Here is a 14495-nt window from a genome sequence, read left to right on the forward strand (position 1 = left end):
CAAGGAATTTTAGGAAAGATGGGATAAAATCCTAAAAAACCCTGGCAACTGTTATTTTCAGTAACTCAGAAGACAGAGGACAAATGACATAGGTGGGCTCATTCCATGCTTAGTTTTGGTCTCCTTGCCCAGTGAAGGAAGTGTTTGTGCCAGTCACACTCCCAGACACTCAGTCCAATTCCCAGGTAGATTTTATTTAATCCATTGAAGAAAAATCTATAGCTGTCTTAGGATAGCTTTGGAAAACAGACCGTATCAGAGGTCAAGGCAATCATAATGGAGATTTCCTTGAGGCTTCTGAGACCTTGTGAAGAAAAGGAGAGGGAAATACATATCATGAGTACAAGATGCAAAGACAGAATTCTTTTGGAGCCAAACAAAAGATTTTCTAAATTCATTGCAGATATATTATTTTTATTGGAGTAGCACTACTCTACAAAACACTGGAGTTATGATTTGAGGTTGCAAATGTGTGAGGATACAGAAAATGAAAATCTTGGCAAACTGGAAAGTGCTGATTTGGTGTACGACTGTGAAACAGTCACAATGCCAGCAGAAGCAAATGGTTGTCTCAGTGTTTGTGCCTCATCAGCAATTTTCTTTCAAGGGAATCTGCCCTTCCAAGGCAGAAACTGAAGACGTCAAGCTAGTTAGGAAACACACACTCAAACATTTGTGAAAAAGCTCTTAATGTCACATTAAAAGATGGGTAGAGAACATAAAATGAAATCCTAAGTAATTCTGCTAACTGGACACATCCAGTGTTCAGAATGAAGAGGTCAAAAGACAGATGTGGGCCCTGGCCAGCTCCGGCTCGGCATTATTTGCCAGTGGAAGATTTTGTTCAGTCACCACATCTTACACTGTGCCACACTCCAAGTGAAGTGTGAACTTTCATGTTGAAGGAAAAACAAAACCTATCATAGTGTATTTTCCAACAGCAGACCCTTCTCAACATCAGATAACTGGTAATGAAGTTATTCTGAATCCAAATATGATACAAGCACATGAAAGGAGACACATGCAAACATGCATTATGGGAAAATGCTGGGTGAACTTACTTTTGCTCAAGAAAAAAAGATTCCTATTCTAAATTCTCTCTTAGATGTTTCCTTTTTGTCCTTGGATATCATTTTGAACTGTAATTTTCCTTCCAGAAATAGAAGCACAAGAAAAATAAAGGCAAACTGCATAGTCAGTGTTCCCATGGAAGCCAAGTCAAGAAAAATATGAAGTCTAAACCATTGCCTTAGTTTAGTGGTCACACTGGTCATTCTCTAGCAAGAGAGTTATCAATGGAGGAGTTCAATTCCAGTTAGGAAAATTATACATTTTGGCAAGTTGGTTTGTAGCAGACGTTCAAGGCAGTGCAAGGAAGATTCAAGTGCATGCTTAGGAATCACGCCGGTTGTTCTCTTCAGTAACTCAGAAGACAAGGTTCAGAAGGCATGCACACAGGCCCCCAAAACGAGCGATGGACCGACAGCCCGGCCCACCGGGATCCTCCCCCAACACGGAGGGGGGAGGTGCGGGCCGCGGTAGGGCCGAAAGAGCAGCGCCTGGTCCCCACCGCGGGGACCGGCAGACCGACCAGCATGCCTACGCTCCCCCCCCCCCAGCAGAAGGGGCAGACGGGGCACACGGGTGGGGCACGCCACCCAACGCACTCAGCACAGGAGGGACGGCGGCCAGGGGATAAGGGTACCCCATCAGAAGGCATAGCCTTTTTGCCAAGTGGAAGGTTTGGGTCAGTCACATTCTGTGACATTGGGTCAGATTCTCATGTTGGTTTTACTGATTCCACTGTGGAAAAGTCTAAAGCTGTCTTAGAATATGTTCAGAAAACAGACTCATCTCAGTGTAAGATACAAGTAAAATCAACTCTGAAATCTCAACTTCATGTACTCATAAAGGGGATTTTCCTGAGGTTTCTGAGACCTCATGAAGAAAAGAAAAAGAAAACATACTGGGGGCAGCCAAAATAGCTCACTTGGGAGAGTGTTAGACTGAAGAAAAGGAAACTAGATATGATGAGAACCCACTGCACAAACTGAATCATCTTTAGAATTGTTACTAATAGAGAGAGAACAGATTTCATGTATTTCACAGCTACAGTTCTAAGAAGGGAATCGCAATTCCCCCCTCCCCCTCTCACTCTCTCAACCCCCTCTTTTCTTCCCTACTTTTCCTTTAATTTTTACAAAGAAAAGCTTTCAATCCACTCTACAGTCACAGGCTTAATTTATCACTAACCATATATTCAACAAGTAACAAAGTAGGAAGACTACAGTTCCACAGAAGTATACACAAGGCCTAAAAAGAACAATCATATCACAAAGTATCTGTTTATTCCTAAGTATTTTTTTGTATTCTACATCACCTGCCACATAGCAGAGAAAATAAATATATTTGTCTTTTCGGGACTGGCTTGTATCATTAGGCTTAATGGTTCCCACTTGTACCCATTTCTGTGCAAAAGACAGGATTTCATTCTTTTCTTTTTATGGCTGAGGAGTATTCCATAGTGTGTATATACCACATTTTCTTAATTCCATTATCAGTTGATGAATATCTGGGTTGAGTCCACATCTTAGCTGTTGTGCATTCAGCTGCAATAAACATGGGGGTACAGATGACACTTCACACGCTGATTTCATTTTCTTTGGGCTAATTCCCAGGAGTGGAATGGCTCAGTCATATGGGAGATCTACTTTCAGATTTCGGAGGAATCTCCATACTGTCTTCCATAATGGTTCTACTAGTTTACATTCCCACAAGCAGTGGGTTAGGGTACCTTTTCCCCACATCATCACCAGCATTTATTGCTTTTTGATGTTTGGATGATAGCCATTCTAACTGGGCTGAAGTGAAAAATCATTGTGGCTTTGATTTGCATCTCCCTGCAGACTAGCGATCCCGAGCCTTTGTTCACCTGTCCATTGGCCATTTGAATATTTTGAGCAAGAAAATTCCTTTCTAAATTCATTTCAGGTGTTTTGTTTTTATTTAAATTCCACTTATATACAAAACATGGGAATGACTTTAAGAGGTGCAAAAAGGATAAGGACAGAGATACTGAAAATCTACCTTGAAAATCAATGATTGAATTTTGCAACTATGAGACAGTTACAGAATAACTGGATTCAAAAATGTTTGTCTTAGGGTAGGTGCCTCATGGGCAATTTTCTACCAAGGAATTCTAGCCTTCCAGGAAAGAAACTGAAGATTTCAAGCACCTTGATAACAAGGTGCAAACCTTTTATAAACTATCCTTTAGCGTTAGGTGAAAGGAAATTTAGGGACATTTAAAGGAAGCACGCTCTTGGTACTCTTCAGTAACGCAGATTGCGAAGACAGAAGACACAGGTGGTCCCTTTACAAGCTCAGGCTTGACTTCTGTCTCCACTGGAAAGTTCTGGCCAGACACCATACCTTTAATGGGTTCAGACTCCGGTGACAGTGTCATCTTGTCCATTGAAGAGAAAACAAAAGTAGTGTTAGTGTATTTTCAGTCACTTTCCAGTATCTGATTGCAGGAGAAGAATTTGTTTGAAATGTAAATATCATTTGCTCCCAATGTGGGTTTCGTAAGTTCTGAGACATCATCAAACTAAGTATATCGAAGTATGTCTCTGAGAAAATGATGCCCAAGTTGAATAATCATTGTGAATCAAACCAATTCTTGTTTTGAATTAAAAGTTTGAGGTTTAATTCTTGAAATCATTTAAATGAAGAATCTTGTACTTTGGAAAAGTACCCATCAGTTTTCCACAGGGAGCCAAGGATAGAATAACATCATTGACTCATATTGGAGATTGTCTTGCAGTTTCTGAGACATCATGAAGACCAGCTTATGAAAGAACAATTAATGAAAAAATGTTTTATAGATGTACTACTTTCTTGAGCAAAACAAATCCCTATCCTATATTTATTCTGAGGTTTTTCTTTTTAACTTTGAGTACTATTTATGTATACAACATACAAAGATGATACGCTGGTACATGAAGGCACCAAATTTGGAACACTGGGAAGGACATGAGGTCTTTTCTGTTCATCCCTAACACTGTTCCCTTTCAAAGGGTTTCAAAGAGCACTGGGACTTGGGATGTGTCAGCTACCACAGAGTACCAAGGGGAGAGAAAGACAACCGGTAGTGTTGCTAGCCTCGCCGATGCTTCAACAGCAACACACTGATTATGTGTGAGAGAGTAATTCAGGAAGTGTATGTTGCAATGCATTTCAAAGTATGAACTTGTCTATGCACACACTGTTTCTAGTTGTATCATAAATACCTATTATGAAAAAGTGTGCATTCATCTGAATATGTTTAGCAGCCAAGTCACATACTACTTGAAGTCCATGTTTCCTCAGCACAAGAGGCACTCATTTGTAAGGGCTACACTTAAATTTGGTTAGAAAATGGATCCGTAGACTATATCAACACATGATCTCTCCGATGCACACATTATTTGCAACAGTGGCGTGGTAAGTCAAGTACATCATCTTATCTGTCCTTTGGTCTCAGGACACCATAAAACCTCCTGATCTGTGCTACCCTTGTGAAGACAGAGCAGGTGGCGTCATGGGAGGGGTGGCATTATTCTTGGGGTTAGCCCTGAGCTACAGGACATCGCTCGAGCTTCTCCCGTGACACCTGGCAGGCTTGCAGTCTGGTTCTTAGCAAAGCAGTGAAATTCTCCCAGAGAACCTGGCACGCTGGCCCTAAGATCCCACCTCAGGGAACTCTCACCTAGGCCGGCAGCACTCTGCCCCGCAGTGGCGATGACTTGCCGGCTGCTCTCTCCAAAGTTTCTTTTGGAATTCATACAGCTCTTCTTAGACTTCTGGTCATCTCCAAATATTCTGGGATAACTTGCAATCATAAACTCCACAAGGGAAATCTGTGACACAAAAGGGTGGACATGGGGTGCTCTTTTCCACTTGGTCTGTTTAGGAGCACAAGTCCTATGTGAACCGTGAACATCACGAAAATGTGAAATTCTGGATTCTAACAAAAATTTGCACTTGACATTAACACATACGAGCCAATTTTATCTCCTAAATGACAGTTACACTTTCAAGAATACTATGTACTTTGTCCAAAAACACTTCTCATTAGAAGACCAACATATTTTGTGGCCTAGTTGAATGGCTAATATTTTGATATCACTTGCTTCTTTGGCAAAAATAGGATAACTGTCAGTTAACCTATGCAGGATGTTTGAAGTGAAGATGTAATCATTCCACACTAAAACATGTCAAGTACTCGAGAAAAGAACACATGTGAAATGTGCTTCTCAAGTGAATTATCTTAAGCTTGAGAAGCAGAGTTTCTTTGTGGATCCTTTGACGTGAAAGGAGTCAGTGCAAAGAAACTGTCTGCTTGGTTAGCTGAAGTCTCTCCACCAGCATGGCTCTGCCTCAACCCAGCATTACATTCTGCATGAGCTTGAGAAGAGCTGTGATTATACTGGAGATGTTATGGGCCCACTACAATGCTCCGGAAACCTTGATTCACCTTCACATTCCAGTAGCAGAGATGAAATTGCACACCAACATTTCTCTGAATGAGCCACAGCAGGTGGATGAAGGTCACTGGTGGAAGGATAAGTGTGCTCATCTTGCCCAAGCACACAAGGCAGTGTCACTACTGACCACCACTGACCACTATTATCACCACTGCCATCACTCAGCTCAGGAAGCCATGAAGAAAACTTGGTTCAAGTCTGCATGGCTCTCAGTGACAGAGACAGAATTGCACCTTAGATTGCCCAACTACCAAAACTTGGTTTCCTTCTATCATGTTACATGAGCTTCTTCTCTCTCCATGTTTAAGTCATATCACTCTTCTGTTTCCTACATAGGAAAGAAGTAACTCACTGCTATCAATTTCCTGCATAACACCCCACCCTTCCACAATTCCCAATACAGAATAAGTGACCTGACACTGTAGAGGGGTAAAATGGAAGTCTTCATGGTTTAAAAAAAAAAAAAAAAAAGGCTCATCAGAATGCAAATCCTGACTTTCACTTTCCCACTGGGACTGTGCTCCTCAACACATACAAACAGGGTACCTCATTACCTTTCTCCTCAATTCGCCTTCGAGGGCTGGGCTTGTTGAAGTAGATCGCCAGACACACAGAAGGCTCGGGGTGATGCACAAAGCTAACTTTGATGTAGTCATTTGATTGTATGATGCATTACGTGAGATTGCATATAATGATGAAAACAAGTGTCTTAGGACAGCTGCGTTAGCTCTGGGCAGATGGGCTAAAAGCCTAAACACAAAAAAATGGAGTCTTATAACAAGTCACATAATCCAATGAAAATACAGACAAAAGGAGCTGTAAGTCTTAAAAAAATTCCTATGATTTTTTGCTGTGTTTTCACTTGGGATAACTCTGTCAATATCTAATTGAACACAGGTATATTAAAAACAGATGTTGTGTTACAGAATGTTCTCAGGTGAGAGCTTACTGAGGAAATTCAACAGCAATTAATTGAAAGCATTGCCCTTCTTTGAAAGGTAATAGTGCAAGAATGCTGCCTCAAGCCAAGAGTCTAAAGTAGTGATGGAACAAACACATCCCAGGCATGAATGTATACAAAAGTGCTTGACTGACTTCAATTCCATAAGCACACACAGAGATCTCCACTTAGTTGCTCCTGACAATATGACGGTCAGACCCGTGGTCAACTGTTCTTGTACCATGTCTCTGACACCAGCAGGCTTCCTCCCCACCAATGTCATACATTCAGAATGTGTACAATATCAACAACTCGATAACAACACTATTTGGGGAGAAATAAGAACTCAATGACAATGGTAGAGTCTACATGTCTTCTGATTCTGGCTGTGGTGTGTGGGACTACAAGAACCCTCTTCACAATGTGCACTCTTTTAGTGGTTCATGCTCGAGAGCAGAAGAGAATCTTTTTCTCAGACTATGTCGGTTGCTTTCTGAGGCATGTCTGGAGTACAGTACCAATTATATAGAATCACCTCTGGATGTCTCTGGCCTCCTCGTCATTGCCTTCATCAAGAACATTCAGCCACTGATCATAGAGGTCAGCTGAAAACAGGGTGTTAGGAAAGGCTCGAAGGCAATCCTTATAGAGATTAAAAAAGAAGTTATATCAATTTGTTGGCAAGTATAGACTGGAGAAGTTACAAAGAAAACATTTAATTGCAATATTTAATTTAATCTCCGCTTTTTCTCTAGACGCTCAAACTGTGACCTCCATAGAGTTTGGCCTCTCATTCCCACCACTGTGTACATGCAGAAACAGGTGCTTCAATTTCTTCTGACTTTCTTCTGACTTCTCAGAGTCTCAGAAGTTTTGGAAGGGAAGAAAAACCTCATCTTATTGTCTCAATCATCTTTTGGGGGGTAGTTATTATGGCATAGTGGATTTATCTGCTGCCAGGGATGCCATCAACTCATATCAGAGGGTCACTTCAATTCCTGGCTGCTCTACTTCTGATTCAGCACATTGCTGAAGTGCCTGAGAAAGCAGTGGGTAACTGCCCAAGTACTTGGGGCTCTGCCCTATTTCAGAGACCTGAAACAAGTTTTGGGTTCTGGCTTCAGGTTGGCCCAGCCCAACCTGGGCCACTGCAAAAAACTGGGGAGTGAACCTACATGTGGAAGATTGATATCTCTGTATGAGCATGTGTGTGTGTGTGTGTCATTGTAAGCTTATTTATTTATGTAAAAGATGGAGTTGAAACACACAGAGAGAGAGAGAGAGAGAGAGGGAAACAGAGAGACAGAGAGGGAAACAGAGAGAAATCTTCCATACACGAATTTACTCTGCAAATGTCCACATTGAATCCACAAGCCAGGAACTCCACCCAGCTCTGCTATGTGAGTGGCAGGGACCACAGTATTTGGGCCATCTTTTGCTGCCTTCCCATATCCATTCGTGCTAAGTTCAACCAGAAGCAAGCAGCTGGGACTCAAATCAGTGCACATATAGGTTGTCTGTGTTGCAGGCAGTAGGTAAATGCACTGCGCTACACTGCCAGACCCATACGTGTCTCTTTCTATCACTCTGCCATTCAAACATATAAAACAAATCTCTATAGTCTTCTTTGCCTATATTTTAGTAAAATAGTACAAACTGACAGATCTGCTTATGGGTCATCCTAAATCATATTATGCACTGAGGACATGTAAACATACATACTTCACATTTTGATTTCAGACTAATCCTTTTAAGTCTTAGCAGCAAAGGTTCCGAACCAAATGAACTAAATATACACACGTGTACTCACATAAAATAGGAAGTAAGGACTGGACATTTTGACTATGTCTGTTCCCTGGGGCAAAATACTCTCCTAATAGCCTCATTCGACTTTCCTTTTCACTAGCTCATTGATCAACTCTTTTTTTTTTTTTTAAAAACAGAGTGGACAGTGAGAGAGACAGAGAGAAAGGTCTTCCTTTGCCATTGGTTCACCTTCCAATGGCCGCTGCGGCCAGTGCGCTGCGACCAGCGCACCACGCTGATCAGGAGCCAGGAGCCAGGTGCTTCTCCGGGTCTCCCACGGGGTGCATGGCCCAAACACTTGGGCCATAGCAGAGAGCTGGCCTGGAAGAGGGACAACCGGGACAGAATCTGGCACCCCAACTGGGACTAGAACCCAGTGTGCCAGCGCTGCTAGGTGGAAGATTAGCCTATTGAGCCACAGCGCAGGCCTTCTTTTTTTTCTTTCACAGGCAGAGTGGGTAGTGAGAAAGAGAGACAGAGAGAAAGGTCTTCCTTTGCCGTTGGTTCACCCTCCAATGGCCGCCGCGGCCAGCGTGCTGCGGCCGGCACACTGCGCTGATCCGATGGCAGGAGCCAGGTACTTCTCCTGGTCTCCCATGGGGTGCAGGGCCCAAGCACTTGGGCCATCCTCCACTGCACTCCCTGGCCACAGCAGAGAGCTGGCCTGGAAGAGGGGCAACTGGGACAGAATCTGGCACCCCGACCGGGACTAGAACCCGGTGTGCTGGCGCCACAGGCGGAGGATTAGCCTAGTGAGCCACGGCGCTGCCCTTGATCAACTCTTCACAAATATAACCAGAAGATGGTGGGATTTATATTTCCAGTTCATATCCCGTTGCTAGCTTTCTTTCCACTGGTCTTACTATATGGCCCATGACACGTTTAAATAGCAGTGAGTGTAGGAAATGCCTCTCAGTAAGTGTTGTGTTCATAATCCAGACATTGCTCGCTCATTCTAGTATTTCTTCAATAGTCATTTATGTCATATCCAGTTTGGACTACTGGGGATAGAACAGTGAAGAAAATGGACAAAATCCAAGCCCTCTTATACCTTGACTATGTCACTCGTGTCCAATACTCTCCCACTGTAGTTACAGCCTTCGACTGTTTCCCAAGGAGTATGTCCAATATGTGTGGAGCTCTGAATGATGTGGAAGTCTGGGATGGTTCAGGAGTAGCTTTGTCTGCTGAGTACTTACTTCCATGCATGTGGGGTATGTGTCCTCTCTTGGCTTTCCCTGTGCTGCAGGATGAATAGACGGGGCATGTTGTGGAAGCCACACTGTGAGCCAAGGAGAATATGTGAAGACGATTTGCTGTTGTACCTCTGCTTCTAGGTAGCTCAATGGCAAATTCAACTCGATGATTGCATTTATTTTTAGCCTGGACCAACTCTCCAGGTGATTCACATGGTATTTATCAAAAATCAGACTCCAAAGTCCTCAGAGGGGTAAACCCTATATCTTGTTGGAAAATGACATCAACTTCATGTACAACACAAACAACACAAACATGTGACTGTCTAACCTAGTGTATATTTTTATGATTGAGTGATGTACGTGTGGGCCTGTAAGTCATTACAGAAGTGTAACCATTTAACATGTGGCCAAGCATTGATGGAGGGTAAGGAAAGAGCAAGTGTAATGAGTGTTTCGAAGAATGTAAGGATACTTTTTGTAGTGATTACGACATTACCAGATTTTTGTTTCACAGCTGTTGAAAATACCAACAATTCAATTTTCCCTCATAGAAATGAACCTGGATACTTGTGATTTTACCATATAACTTTGAAATACATGTGTATTTTGCACCACCTTGGTTTTTAGAATTCTTTGCTCGGGGCTGGCACTGTTTTGCAGCAGGTTAACGCTTTGGCCTGAAGTGCCAGAATCCCATATGGTATGGGCACGGGTTCGAGGCCCGGCTGCTCCTTTTCCAGCCAGGTTCTCTGCTATGGCCTGGGAAAGCAGTGGAAGGTGGCCCAAGTCCTTTGGCCCCTGCACCCACGTGGGAGAACCAGAGGAGGCTCCTGGCTCCTGGCTTCAGATTGGTGCAGCTCTGGCCATTGCAGCCAATTGGGGAGTGAACCATCACATGGAGGACCTCTCTCTCTCTCTCTCTCTCTCTCTCTCTCTCTCTGCCTCTCCTCTCTGTGTAATTCTGACTTTCAAATAAATAAAAAAAAGAAAATTCTGTGCTCAATGGGCAGAGGCACAGAGAGCGAGACACACATGCACATACACACACACTGTTCATGAATGAGGAAGAGAGACAGAGAGAGATCCTACATAAAAGAATGGCTCCAAAATCCAGTTCAGACCCTGGTTGAAGCCAAGAGCATCATCCTTGCCTCTCACATGGGAGGCAAGAACCTCAGTACCTTGGCCATCTTCCACTGCCTTCCCAGATGCATTGACAGGATGCTGGATCAGCAGCACAGCAGCCAGGACTCGAATTGGTGCTCTGATATACGACGCCAGCATTCCAACCCCCAGCATACCCTGCTATGCCACAACACAGGCCCAACATTTTAAAACATCTAACGTAGCTTTGCCTGCTGCAACACTTTCAAAGTCAGATTTACAAGCTGAGCTTTGTGCTGGGGCTCGTTGCTATGTAACTATAACTATGAGTATTGGCTTAAGTACAATGGAAATGAACATAAGATGCCAACAGTAGTCAAAATGAAGGCAGCTCCAAATAGCAGAGTCCTGATACCACGTGTGAAGCAAAGGCATAAGAGACAGGGGAAAGAATGACAATGGAAAGAATGGAATTTTCTTGGCATTTATGTGTATGTGTAATTCATTTTAAAAGCAATGTTTGCTTATTGTGGAAAACACCTAGAATGGTTTTCAAAATTTCAAATAAAGTTTCTTTGGGAAACTCTGATGTCATTAGGAAGACACTGTCAAATCTGGCAAACGCAGGAGATTTGTACTGGCCAAAATTCTATATGAATAACCAGGGTTTATTTGGAAGATGCTTGGGCAATTATTAGGAACTATGCTAGCATAATTCTGCATGGAGCATTCAGATGAGGACAGCAAGCATGGAGTCTGAAGACTGGGGAAAGCTATCTAACAAGCAGAGTCTGTCCAATGAAGGGAGTAGCTGCCTACAACCTGGACATTCTGATGTGTTTTTCAGTTTCTCAGGCGCTTAACTGATTAGGCCTATTACTCTTCTTGAGATGTCACGAGGAATGAAACCCATCACACAGCTTCCATATTGTGCATAGATGATGCCAGAATCCCCCTACCTTTAATAGTGTTGCTAACACAAGTGGCGATTCATTGCCCCAGTCGCCTCTATCTCCTGTATTGAATCTTTCCTTCAGGGCTATAAATGACTTTAGGTCACCAACTTTTTGAAAAATATTCTCTGTCTTTGGCCCTTTCTGCTTGATAAGGCGGATCAACTCCTGTGGGAAAGAAAAAGGAAAGCTAATTAAAGGACATTTCATATCCACAAGCCCAGAACAAAAGCTAGCCCCTGTAAAGAAGAGTATGTGAACTAATACAGCAGGAGCTGAAGTGAGAGAAGAAAATTTGTTTCAGTGTCTCTAAATACATGTTCGACCCATCCCTCTGATCTGTGTCCACCCACTAAATTGTTTTGAATGCTGGCTTTAACCTATTTTCATTCTCAAGGAATGGAACTTTTAAACCAAACTTCTCTGCTTCAAGCTTTCAGTGAATCACTCTCTCCTGTTTCACCATGCTGTTCTCATTATTTCCTAGTACTGATGACCTTGCCCAACTAGGAAAATCTCATTGCCACACTTGTTGACTTCCATGTCCTTCTGCCCCATCTTCATGCCAAGAGGGGAACAGGAGTGTCACAGTCAGGTATCTCCAGGAATTTGTCACCTATTAGGTCCCTTACTTTTCATGAGACCTTGGGCATAGTACATTACCTTACTCAAGCTTTCCTTTTATCCATGAATGATGTCACAGTGATGAGGATCCTAGCAACTCCTTCAACTTGTGAATGCTGCAAGGGCTGGGGCACCATCTAGCATGGAACTAACTTGATACATTCCTCCCCACCTAGCATAAAATGCCCTACATCTAGCATAGTGCGTGTAGATGTGCTGGACAATCAATGTGCCAACTCTCAAATGCCCTCCCGGGAAATAACACAGGCCACATTCTGTGGCTTTCCTCTGACACAATTTCTTATGATAGAAGGATAAATAAATGGCAGATGATCCATCTAATCATCTGAAATACAAACCACACCCACAGTGAGGGACCTTGAGTTATAAGTTCGAGTCATCTAGACAAAAAGGAAATGAAGGAACACTTCAAGGAAGAGGCTAAAAGGGGAACATGGGGGATGTCGACTCAAAGAGATTCAGAAACATTCCTTTTGCTGTGTGTGAGCAGGTGACTGGGTAACATCGCTGAAACCAGCAGAATAAACGGAACGGTTGTTTCTCCTGTTGCGTTTCAAGTAAGACCACGATAACGGATCTGACTGCTCTTCTTTGAGGTCACATTCAGAAGGCATGTCAGCCAAAGCCAGGGACTGACAAATGATGGCCTCATCGGAAACACTTTTGGATGATGACACCAACCCCTCAGAACGCTCACTCCTCAGGAGGGCTTCAGAAGATCAAAATGGTACCTACCCAAAGCGTGAGCATCAGGTCCTCCACACCAGACACTCTCAGGAATGTTGGCACTGAAAGAGCAGGAGCGGCGTCCTGGGGCACGTCATTATGGCTTCTGGTAATGCCCCAGCAACACAGCCAGTTCGTGGGAAAGCCTGAGGAGAAAATGAGACCATTAGCTGTGGAGGATCAATGACAGATTCTGTTTCCACCCTTTCCACCCATCCATTGACAGATGACTGTTTCCACCCTTAGAAAAGACAGAAACTGATCCATTTGTGGTGCACAAGAGCTTACAATCTGAAATTGGCTAGTTCCATCCACGTGACATTCATGAACTTTTCTTCCCAGTTTCCTATAAGCTGGCAGTTAGAATCAGGTGTTTAGCCTAATTGTTAAGATGCCCTAGGCTCATATCAGAGTATCTGGACCTGATGTCCATCTTTGGCTCTCAATTCCAGCTTCTTGCAAATGCAGGCCCTCTGAGGCACTATGCATGGCTAACAAATTTGGGTTCCTACCTCTAACAAGCACAACATGGAATAAGTTCCCAAATTCCAGCTCTAGCCCTGCCTGTCATAAAGGAGACATGATATAAATACCAGATTCCAGTTCTGTCCCTGGCCCATGGCCACGGCTGACATTTAGTGAGTGAATCAGAGGATAGGAAACTCATCTCAACTCTCTCCTCCCTTCTCCTCCCTTCTCTCTCTCTCCCTCCCTCCCTCCCTCCCTCCTTCTCTTGGGCATGTGTGTGATGGTCTCTCAAATCAAACAATTAATCAACCAGAAATGAAATATAAAGACTTGAGGAAGCTGCTCAGGTTCAATTCTGGCAGTGCTACCTACAGTTTTTGCTTTTTATTTTTTTTGCATAATGAGACACCTCACATTGAGTTGTACACATCCTCTGAAGTTTACCCAGTGGAGTCAGGTGTCAGAACTCATTTGAAAAGCTAAAAAATACAGTTGACATTCAAACTAAGTGGAGTCTCATAATCTACTTCATGCTAAGTCACCTTTCCCTATGAGATTTCCTGTTTGGTAGTCTGAATGCCCAACCACCAGCAACTCACTCCCATCAAAGAGATCTGCACTTCATGACACAAGCTCCCTGATATCACTCAACCAGCCTCTGCCTCCCTCCCTCACTCTTCAGGGTTACAAAGCTTAACCTGTTCCCCAGGTGACTTGATTCCACCTTCTTCACTTGGTTCCCAAACGAGTGGCAGGATCCCATGGGGCCTTGTTCCTTGTGCCACCCTGCCAAGCTATACAGACTATATTTTAGCTACCCATCACGCTCTGCCAGGTGAATGCTGAAGAAGAATTTTCCACAGACAAGAGAATCACCAAAGAAAACATGAGTTTGGAATATCTACTGCTCAGCTGTGCACGTTTTCTTAAGAAGGCACCTAAACTTTTCTTCTTAAATGACCCATTTATGCTGAATATCATAAAAGGCACCAGAGGAGTCAAGGTGCAGTGTGATAGACAGATAGGGGAAATTACCAAAAACAATCTGGTTTTTTTAGATTCATTTTATTTATTTGAAAGACAGAATTACAGAGAGAGGTAGAGACAGAGAAAGGACTTCCATCCA

The 14495-nt window shown here is 43.2% G+C and overlaps 1 protein-coding gene across 1 annotated transcript in view; it reads right to left on the bottom strand.

Annotated features, from left to right (window-relative positions):
• Positions 1 to 2284: 2284 nt before the first annotated feature.
• Positions 2285 to 14495, bottom strand: part of LOC133765202 (rho GTPase-activating protein 20-like) — a 47005-nt gene continuing 34794 nt past the window's right edge. The window contains exons 10-15 of the mRNA XM_062198868.1: positions 12911 to 13047; positions 11537 to 11698; positions 7004 to 7110; positions 6083 to 6278; positions 4751 to 4901; positions 2285 to 2313 (exon numbers count right to left, since the gene is read on the bottom strand). Coding sequence (XP_062054852.1) covers positions 2285 to 2313; positions 4751 to 4901; positions 6083 to 6278; positions 7004 to 7110; positions 11537 to 11698; positions 12911 to 13047 — 782 coding nt within the window. The remainder of the gene's footprint in view (positions 2314 to 4750; positions 4902 to 6082; positions 6279 to 7003; positions 7111 to 11536; positions 11699 to 12910; positions 13048 to 14495) is intronic.

This window comes from Lepus europaeus, chromosome 8 (assembly GCF_033115175.1).
Source record: "Lepus europaeus isolate LE1 chromosome 8, mLepTim1.pri, whole genome shotgun sequence".
NCBI classification, from domain to species: domain Eukaryota; kingdom Metazoa; phylum Chordata; class Mammalia; order Lagomorpha; family Leporidae; genus Lepus; species Lepus europaeus.